The following is a 10,919-nucleotide window of genomic DNA, read 5'->3' on the forward strand; positions in this document are numbered from 1 at the left end:
GAAAAGTTTCTGCTGTCACAACTTGAATAATGTTATCTTATAAGCAATTTAACAGCTGGGAATTGACTTTTTCACATATAAAATCAATTTGAAATCTTGAGGAAAATCCAAACCACAGAATGAACTGTCCGATACTAACACTTGGTTTGGCTCCTGCTGCCTGTTTTCATTTTAGCTCAGAAATAGGTAAGCCTTCAAGCAACACACCAACCACATGACCAGGCAAAGGTCTCTTTGCCCTCCACACAGCAGGGGGAAGACTAGGTATTTATTCTTACCTTTTGCTTTAAGTATATTCTATTAGAAAGAAAAAATAAGATGAAATCAGGGCCACACTATCTTATTTTTGAGAAGCCAACTGTATACAAAAAGACGTACTATACCATAATATACAGTGGCTCCTATGATTAATCACCTTGTATGTTGAACTATTCCTCCGTATAAGAATAAACACGTAGAGTCCTTACAGCTTCGTTCTGTTCTGTTATGAATGCAATATCATGCAGCAGAACTTCCTACACTAGTGGCTGTTTGAAAGTTTCAAGAATATTTTTAGACATGAAAATCAATGGTTCATTTCAAACACCTACAGATTAGATACCCAATGCACCAGAGTCTGCCTGCAGCAAGTAGTTTTCTTTAGAGAACAGGCCTATTTTGAGTTTGTGGGACTGGTTGGATTTTTTTGTTTGGGGTTGGGTTTTATTTTGTTTTTAAATATTTTGGACTTACATGTGTATCAGCAGATCCAGTGGTGTGTACTGCATCTGGCACCCTGACCTGAAGAGAGAATGAAGTGGATGTGAGGCACAGAAAAATAAACAGACAAACAACCTTTGTTTTTTTCAGTCAGTTCTTCACATGCAATTTTCATTTCAACTTCAATGTCCAAATACACAAGAACAAAGATGCATGTGATGTATTTTAATGATGCATCTGAACAGGGTCACAGCATAAAAAAATGTCAATATAAGGCAAAAAAGGGATTAAAGATAGACTGCTCTTGCTACCATTAAAAACATTAAATTTCCACAGCTGGATTTTATAAACATGCCACTACCACCACTGCAAGGAAAAAGAATTAGGTTTGTTACAACAAATCTGCAAGAGTTGTCATGAAAGGCTGTTAAAAGATTACACAGAGTGTTCGATTGTATTTGCCTCACTACAAAATCATTTACAAAACTGTTCTTAGTATGTCGTGCATCGATGGAAGCTGGCCACCTTAAGAACACTAAGTCCAATTTGTATGTACACATTATTACTTTAAACTGGAATTGAACTTAAACAGATAAACCAGTGTATATACAAAATTTGCATAGGCTGCTTTTAAAGTAAGGTTTTTAAATCAGTTTCAGTGATGGAGAACACTCCAACATATTTTTAAATTACATAATGTCCAGATTTCAGAAAACCTCACTGACATGACATCTACTATTAAGACATTGCTGCCTGATGCACAATTCATAATCTAAATTGAAATTTACAACAAAATAAAACCTTTTCATTAGCTAAAATATGTTCATTAATTACAGAATATTAGCAGTTCTTATTACCAGGAATTTACAGTTTCTACCAGAAATAGTAATATATGGTGTTCATCTCCAGTCTTCCAAAACAGACAAGTACCAAACGCTACTCTAGAAGATAATTTACTAGACCTCATTTTCATTTTGCATCATGCTTTTTCATCAACTAAGATAAAGACATTTGTCTTTGCAAAAATATATTCCCATGCTTTACAGTCAAATCAAATTAGAAAAAATGGCAGACAACACTTCAAGAACCAGAATAAATCCACAAAGGTAAAGAGAGTCACAAAGGTACAACCCTTAAAAAAGGAGAAGCAAAAGGCTCCTAGGAATATGTTTGGAGTTTTTTCCAGAAAGAGAAAGGGGGGGAAAAAAACCAAACAAAATAAACAGATTATGTCTTACTCTCAAGGACCTCCCAAACCCACTTACCTGAAAAACTATACATTACTCACAAGGCATAACTTTGCACAGAAGCTAATAAAAGGTTTAGTTCACATGTACCAGTAGCAGTTCATTGAACTACATGTGAAGGCAAGTATCACACAAGCATCTTCTGCTAATACTACTTCCTGCAAACTTTTCCTCTGTATTTGGTGCTGGATTTTTTTGTGATTCACAACTGCCTATCAGTAACCTTTATCCACAGAACAGTTATCCACAGTTCTACACACTGTAAAAATGCAGCTTAAGGAAACGTGTCCTTCCCCAGAGAGTTTACAGATGTATAGCATAACATCACACAGATACAATAAAGACACTGTGCAAAAGAATTTTGGAGCTTGAAAACAGCATTCTTCCTGCTGCCAGTTACCACCTTGAGGCAACCAATACATCAGTTACAATGCCACCGTTAAAAAAATAAAATAAAAAAAAGAAAGTTTCAGACCTGCAGTTAAACAAATAAATCTTAAAGGTGGACTAATACAACGCCATCTGCCTTACTGTACTGACAGAGTCCAAGACCTAGCACGGCTTGGGGGAAGGAGGCTGTTCGGCAACAGGAAGATGAAAAGACCACTTCTCAATTCTCGACATCCGTTTCATTTATAGAAGTTTAGGAAAGTGACACTTTCTAACAGGGATGGGTGCCAAAGCTGCTTCTACAGGGAGGACAACAAACAGGGCACCACACAGTAACAAACAGTACCAATGCTCAGTACAGTGACACTTAACACAATATCCTGAGGAAAAACATTAAAAAAAAAAAGTAACAAGACACTAAATCTGTTTCTCCAGCAACAGAGCAGATGAAACTGGTTGGAAAGGCTTTCAATATATGGTAGTACACAAAGATTCTGCAGACTATAACAGCAGGAAAAGCAGGCCAGTGATGAAAAAAGTCTGTAAGTTGCTGAGCTAGAAGCACAGGGGTGCTCCCCAACCCATCAACAGGGACCATGGCACTGTGGAGCAAGCCACCCTGAACATAAGCCAAGCAACAGAATTTCTAAGGTGCACTCTAAAAACTTCTAAAAGCAGTTTTAGCTTTTAGACCAACCCTATCCCACAGCAACTAGCTGCTCTGCAGAGCCACATTATTGTCCTCCTTGAACAGTTTTTATTTTTAAGGTCTTCTCTTCCCATGTATAAATTTAGTTCATCCCATTGCTACTGCCTCTGACCATCCAAGCAACTGTACCGACAAAGCACAGGATTAAGTGATCTTGACAAAATTATGCATTGCTATCTGCCAGTTTCTAAATAGCAGTTATTAACAAAGCTAATTCTCACAGCACTGCACTATGCATCCACCTATCACTTGGACTAAGGGTCCATTTTGTTTCCTTATGAGGTATACCAGCCGAGCTGACTCAGCAGAATCACAGTGCCTTTCTAACATTCACAGAGAGGAGCATTTCAGATGTTGCCCACCTGTGTAGAAACCTGGAACATGATTCTTTTTTCCTCTTCTCATCATGTTTTATTAGCTCAACTGAACTAACTGTTGAAACATACATACCCAAAGCTCTGTCCTACACCTAACAATGTCTGAGATGTGAGGATAGCTCCTTCATATTCAAAACGCTGACAGAAAAAAAGTGTGATGAGTCCATCTTTCAGTCATTGCCTGCATAAACAATGTACAAATGTCTTCTTAATCCCAATTCACTGCCTCTACCACTCTGCATGAAACCTATTTTTTTTCTTATTTTTTTTCCTAAACCATACTATTTTCCACCTGAATCACTTTAACTGCACAGGTCCCTCAAAGAGTAGTGCCAACATAACTGAAGTAGCAATCCAGGCTGCTGAAATGGCATTCCAGTAAAATACAGCCCTGACAAACCACAGTCTTGGAGGTCAGGTTGCTCAAAGTTCCATTACTGAGTCTAGCCAAGTTTACTCGACCTTCAAAAGAAACAAAAAAACAAAAAAACCCCAAAAACCTTCAAAGGACTATACAAATAAGATTTATAACAAATTCCTATAAGAAAGCCAAAGCAGAGAGCCCTCCCTCAGATCCTGATGTTTAAATTTTCTTCCAGCTTCATGATAGCTTCCAAAGAAAACAGAGAAGAGACAACTGTTCCCTCAAATCTTTCTGCCAGCAGTGCAAGTGCCCACAAGTCCAGCGCTTAATAGTTTCTCCAAATTTAACAATCTCTCAGTAAAACTGGCATGATCATATTATTTCACAAATATTTAAAATATGCTGTCTGTAATAAGCAAACTTTTTTTTAAGTTAATACTGATGCCATACAGTAAAACAACAAACAAAAGCACAACAGCTGCCAATAAAACCCAGGAGACAATCCTTGGCCTTCCAAATGCTGAATATTTTTACAACTGTAATGGCTACAACTTAAAACATAAATAAAAGCCCTGCTGCTGCAGAAACTAATGGCTTCATGGTAAAGTATTTATGAGAAACTCTGGTGTAAGACACTGCAGCCCCATTTCAACACCTTCCATTGACTGTGCCCCCATACTGGGCAGCTGGTCACACTGAATTAGATAACTTTTCCCGATCTAATGGACTACCTAGAAAAGACAGTTAGGGAGGCTCAGCCAAACCAGCTTTCAGTTCATAGCAGGCCCCTCCCCCCCCCCCCCCCCAAAAAAAAAAAATCATGCCAAATCAACTAAACATGACAATGTTCAGAAAAGTAGCTAAAGCTGGGACTGGTTTGTGTCAGCACTGATACCAAGGAAAAGCAAATGGAATCACTGCTTAAACTAAGAAGTTAAAGTCCAAGAAAAGCAAGGTTTCCAGCCAGCTTGTCTTTTTTATTCTCCCTTTCTCTATCAAACTTCTAAAAAAATCAAATGCTTGCAAACACCTGTGAATTATTTTATAGCTATTCTATTTACTCTTTAAATTTACTGGCATAGTGCATATTTATATTATTCACTATTTAATTAGACATCACTTGCAGACTCAAAAGTAAATGGAAAACAGTTCTCTCCAAAGTACTTGCAAGGAATGCTATTCCTTTACAACCTTAAACTCAGACGAACAGGAACTGCCAACATCTAACTTTCTACTGCTAGAGGGGAAACAAGGAAGAGAGCTCCTTTAAGCTTCCATTAACAGGAACACACGCCTCTCCTGCCTCTGGACACCAGCTGACCAACAACAGGGAAAGTTAAGATCATGAGCTTCACCATTCTGCAAATGCTACATACAACTATAATTCACCACATGTACAGATTTTACGTTGCCACTCTTCATACACTTCAACTTACCAAGGAAAGCTGCCCATTCACAAGCAAGTAGTTACTGTCCTTCAACATTTAATGAACACATAACTTACTCAAAAGCCTGAGAAAAGCATTTAAAATTAAGGAATGTTGTTAAAACATTTTTTTAGAATGACAAAGGGAAACCCACAGTTTGGTCCAAGTAGATAATCTCTTCTGCCACATGGTACCCAATTTATACAGCATTATATGTAAAGAGCAGCAGACATGCAATATAGTCACTACTTTCAGAAGATACAATACGAAAATGGAAGTCATTGAGCAACTAAGACTTCATTACGTCAAGATAATAACTGAACATAAACAGTATCTGCCATTTCAGAACCATACCCTACACTGATCTCCTGTGCAGTCTCTACTTTCTCTCCCTTAATTTTGTCACTCTTTACTGTTTAGACTTCTGGAAGCCTCAAGCTTGCTATCCTAATCTCAAAGTGACAAAGGAATAGATGATGCTTTTGCAACACATTTCACATTGGAGCCTCTCCAACTTATTTAGAAGCTGACAGTACCATAAAAAGCAGCTACCACCACAGCAACACAAGCAAGGGGTGCTCCTAGATCCAGACTGTCTCCAGCGATGGTTTTCAAACAGTGAATCAAACAGGTAATGCCTAGCTGAAGTAAGCTTGATTTTACACTATAAAACAAAGTTAACTGGCTAGACCTTCAAAATCAGTACTTGGACACAAAGACTGAAGAACAGACACCACCCATTCTGAAGGGGAGAAACCGTATCTTCCTCTAAGTGTTAAAGCCTTCAACCACTATGTCACAGCTTTTCACAGAACACAGAAAACAAAATGTCGCTGTGTCTTCCCCAGGAGGTAGGCTAGAAGCCAGCAACGGCACATCTTGGAACTGTCTGAAACATATCCTATGGAGTCTATGAGACATACTTGTTTTGCAAGTACACTTACTCTTGTAACTTGCAAACACAATGCACCAAAAGAAATTGAGTCTAAAACTTCAACATTTAATTATTTAAATTCTTAAATTTATTAAAAAAATAAAAATGTTTGACAAATAATTACTTTAAGAAATTGAGCAAAATGGTTATTTGCTTAGATTGTTAAATCATAAATATTTTCATGCAGGCTGAACTAAACCCACAAATTTTTATCCTTGCATGAATAAATTAATTACAAAAATTAGAATATTACTAATTTCAGTACCATTGTGTCATATTTCTTTCTGCAAACATCTGGAAAGCATTTCTATGGATATACATATTGCAAACATTCATGAAATCACACACACACACAAAAAGACACCACATACACCCCACTCCCCCAAAGAAAGCTGAAGTCAACAGAAATAAATCCCAAGAGCTAAGCGTATCATCATTTTAATTTTTTTCCACCAAAACCATTCTCATGGATCCAGGTACATACTATCACTATTTTCTCTGGCACATAAAATAATAGCAGCAATACAAAACAACTAAGATCTAAAATATAAAGCACAGGGAAAAGACTACTGGAAACACAGCATATACATCTAGAGTAAGAGGAAACTGAGGGGCAAGGGAAAACCGCATGAAGATGGCAGGATAAAGGACTTCAGCAACAGGCCTCGACAGATGAATGAACGTTTGATTTTACATTCTCTAGTAGCCCCACTGACTTCAATGGGATGGATGACTTCCTAAGGAGAGTTAAGTGTCTGCACATAGCTCTGCAGAACTAAGATCTAGGACTGAAAACAATTCTTATAAATGAAGTATTACTGTGTATTAAAAAACCCAATATTATCAGTACAGAAATAGTAAATGACAAACCAAAAAAAGTCTATGATGCAACTGTGAAAAGAAAGGGATCACATCTGGGTTGGTTTTGTGTACCATGTTATCAGTTGCAGTAATCAATATTTAAATTATTATTCTGTATCTAATTATACTTGAAATCCCAGGACGTCTTATTCCCTGGAAGCCATTCTCCATAAATTAAGACCTACTTTAAGTAGTAAGGTTTTCTGTCCAGCTCTTACTTGCAGTTCCAAGCCAAAGGCAAGATCCAGTGAAACATTTCCTGGCAATATTTGGAATAGATCATAAAAGGGAAACAAAAATAAAACTCTCCTACTCTAATAACACCAACTGGGTAAACATGCAAAGGCTCTTGGTAACTACATTTCAGCTAGTTTCCTAGCAGCTAAAAAAAAAAGAAAAAAAAACCAAAAAAAACCACCCAAACCAAAAAAAACCTCTGTTTTAGCTGAATACAAAAACGGGTAAAAACTATTAATCTATGTAGCACTGGCAATTCCTGAGACAAAATACGGCTTCTCCCTTGACCGATTTACACACTCACCCTTAAACAACCCCTCCACCCCACCACCCCAAAAAAAACAAAACCCCACACCAAAAAACAGAAGATTTATATACTTCTGTCCTAAAACCTGCAACAAGGTGAGTGAAAGGGAGTGTCGCTAATCGCCGATTCTCATACCATTACCTGCCAGAGCGTCCCTCAAAACGTCTCACCCTCACCTCCCCTGGCAGGAGAGGCGCTCAGGGAGCAGGCGGCTCTGTGCTGCTCCTGCCCGCAGCCAGCCAGGCGCTGGCTCCAGCGCACTGCTCTGGACAAGTTTGCCGGAACTCCGCACTACCTTGGACTTGTGGTCTGCAAATCCAACAGACCGAAATTACAGGAAGTAGAGAAGGCACAATCAAAAGAGCAGGGAACGCCACGGTGATCTTGTGAAATTTGTAATTTCACTGGTAAATCGAAAGAACACACTTGCATCTCAAATGGTCGCTTTCCTTCACATTCGCAAGTTGGACACTAAGCCCACGTGAGCTTCGGCCCATGGTGGGATCAGGTCTCCCACCACGACCGAAATTAAACACGTACATGGCCAGGGGTAAGACCCGACCATTAACCAGCTGTCCGCACCCGAAAGCGGGGATACGCCGGTCAGAGGAGGCCGCCCCGCGCCCGCGGTTACAGCGCGCTCCGCCGGGCCCCGCGCCAACCTCCCCGCACTCCTCCGCTGGGGAAACGGGGACGCGAGGAGGCCGCTGCTGCCAGCCTGGGGTGGAAACGTGCCCACGGTGGTCCTGGGGAGCGGGGATGCCCCGCGAGAGGCCCGGGCCCGCCGCACCGCCCCCTTCCCGCCTCCCCACCCCCTCCCGGGGCCCGCAGTCACCCCGGGCACAGAGCAGGGACGGAGCAGGCCGCGCCGCCCGCGCCTCGTCGCACCGCCACTCCCGGGCACCGCTGCCGCGCCAGCGAGCGGCGGCCGTGCCCTCAGGCGGCGGAACGGGCCGGCGGGCCGCGGGCCGCCCCGCGGAACGGCCTCACCTTCCCACTGGCTTTCTGCGAGCCGCTGGGCGCCTTGTCCGCCATCTTGCCTCTCCCCTCGCTCAGCCCTGGCGGTGAGGAAGCGAGCGTCGATCCCACCGAGCCCGCGAGCGGAGGGCGGGAAGTTGATGGCCGAGCCGCCGATGGGGCGGCCTCCGCCGGGGCGGGGCGCCTCCCGTCCCCGCGCGATGTGCGGTGTGCGGTTGGTGTGCGGCCCTTCGCCCCTGGCGGAGTGCGTGTCTGTGCGGAGCCTCTTGCTCTCACACGAGCAGAGGAAAACCCGCGCGGGGTCGCTAGGCCACCCAAATCTGCCTAGCTACCAGCTGCGGTGAGGCAGGCGGGGGCAGGCAGCCCGGGGCAGGAGGCCGCGCTCGCCCGACATCCCGCGGTGCCGGGGCAGAGCGCAGGCATGGGCCGGGCACCGGCGTGGCGCGCCGGGGGGCACCGGCAGCTCTCCGGCCCCTGCGAGGACAGGCGGACCCGCGGGAGGAACCCTGACGCCAGGAGCCGGCGCTCGGCCGCGAAGCCCCGACCCGCCCTGCCGGAGCGCCGCGGACCGGGTGGGGGGGGGGGGGCGTCGGCTCACACGGCGCCGTAGGATCACACGGGGCCTTTCTGAATAACCGGATCTTTTCCTACAGTTTGCCGGTGCCAGCTGGGAACAACTCGGGCCGGCCACTAATTAGCCTCTTCATGCAGGCAGAGGTGGAATAAGTAGGGCAGCAACAGGACTGCTTAAGGGCGCAGGGAAGGCCCATGGGGTCCCTGGGCGCCCTGCGATGTGGAAGTGCCCGGAGCGCTCCTGGTGCACCCCGAGGGCCCAACCTGTGCTCGAGGCGGGAAGGCCTCAGCCGGGGTGAGGCTGGGCAGGACGGGCAGTGAGCTGGGCAGCTGCAGCACCCTGTGCTTTGGCTACTGCTCAGCTCTGCTCATCCGCTGATCCATGGCCCTGGACACCCAGTGGCATGTGGTCACACAGTTTGGAGGCAGAGCTCGCCCCTGAACATCTAGCAAAGCGAAATAGGGAGATTGCTGTGTTGAAGAACATCAAAATATTACATCAGATCAAGAAAAGCCTAGGAATAAACAGTGGAAAGGATAGCACAACAAATCCTCCATTATTGGGTTGACAGCCCACCACCGCTGCAACTTTATTCAGCGTAGCTTAACTAGAGATTATAGCAAGAGGTCACGTAACTTCTGTCATGAGACTTGCATTCTCCTGCTTTTATAGATTTTCAGCATCACGTGGGAGATGCTGGGGCTGAGATAATGCTTAAAGAAAAGACAGTAGGTACAGAGAAATGAATGAAGGCTTTAAATCCACCAACTCCCTCCACCTACTGCTCTGTGAGCAACGGGAGGGAGCAGGGCCTACGCTAATAACCACATTTGTCAGCGGGGGATGAAGTGGGAGCTTCCAGATGAGGCAAAAGGGGAACGTGAGGGCATGGGCAACTGCAGGGGACTGGAAGTTTAGAGGAGGGCAAAACCCTTGGGAAACCTCGCCTGCTGCAGGTGTGCACGCAGCTGCCTGAGGGGACGGCCTGGCCAGAGCATGTTGCTCTGCCAGTGCCAGTCTCTAGCGTGAAGGTTCAGCAGCGAGTCTTCACTGCGACTGCCAGAGCGCAGGCGACGCTGGCCATTGCATAGATCCCGACAGGCCCGATGCGTCGGCTAGTGAGCGGTGGGAACACCACAGCAATATGAAAGCGAACGCTCACTCGGGAGCTGAGGGAGAAGTGCTCCCTCAACACCAGGAAAAAAAGCGGGTCAATACGCAAGGCCAGCAGCGCAGATGAAAGGGAAAACTACCAGCGCTTCTTGCTGCTCCTGTGAGGAGCGCTCTGCAGGGACGGCGGGGAGCTGAGGGGAGCCGGGGCAGCTGAGGGGAGCTGGGGGGTGCCAAGGGGAGCTGAGGGCAGCCATGGGGAGCTGAAGGGAGCTGAGGGGAGTTGGGAGAAGCCGGGGGGAGCTGGAGGCAGCTGAAGGGTGCCGAGGGGAGCTGGAGGAAGCTGAGGGGAGCTGAAGGGTGCTGAGAGCAGACATGGGGAGCTGAAGGGAGCCAAGGGGAGCTGGGAGAAGCTGAAAGGAGGCGAGGGGAACTGGGGGAAGCCGAGGGGAGCTGAAGGGAGCTGGGGGCAGCTGAGGAGAGCTGGGGGCAGCTGAAGGGTGCCAAGGGGAGCTGGGGACAGCTGCGGGGAGCCGGAGGGTGCTGAGGGGAGCTGGGGGAAAAGCTGCAGGGAGCTGGGGGCAGCTGAAGGGTGCCAAGGGGAGCTGAAGGAAGCTGCAGGGAGCTGGGGGAAGCTGAGGGCAGCCGAGGGGAGTTGGAGGGAGTCATGGGCAGCCACAGGGAGCTGGGGGCAGCTGGAGGAAG

At 45.4% G+C, this 10,919-nt stretch overlaps 1 protein-coding gene across 7 annotated transcripts in view; it reads right to left on the reverse strand.

Annotated features, from left to right (window-relative positions):
* The window catches only part of U2SURP (U2 snRNP associated SURP domain containing), a 46,220-nt gene extending 37,412 nt beyond the window's left edge, over positions 1-8,808 (reverse strand). For 3 of the 7 annotated variants that reach the window (XM_080410464.1, XM_080410461.1, XM_080410459.1), the window contains exons 1-2: positions 8,543-8,802; positions 733-780 (exon numbers count right to left, since the gene is read on the reverse strand). In XM_080410464.1, the coding sequence (XP_080266590.1) occupies positions 733-780; positions 8,543-8,587 (93 nt within the window). In that variant the 5' untranslated portion in view covers positions 8,588-8,802. Of the gene's footprint in view, positions 1-732; positions 781-8,542 lie in introns of all 7 variants that reach the window. The other 4 variants (XM_080410463.1, XM_080410460.1, XM_080410465.1 and 1 more) reach the window with 3 other exon arrangements.
* Positions 8,809-10,919: the final 2,111 nt, after the last annotated feature.

This window comes from Falco punctatus (assembly GCF_963210335.1).
Source record: "Falco punctatus genome assembly, chromosome: 13".
Taxonomy (NCBI): Eukaryota; Metazoa; Chordata; class Aves; order Falconiformes; family Falconidae; genus Falco; species Falco punctatus.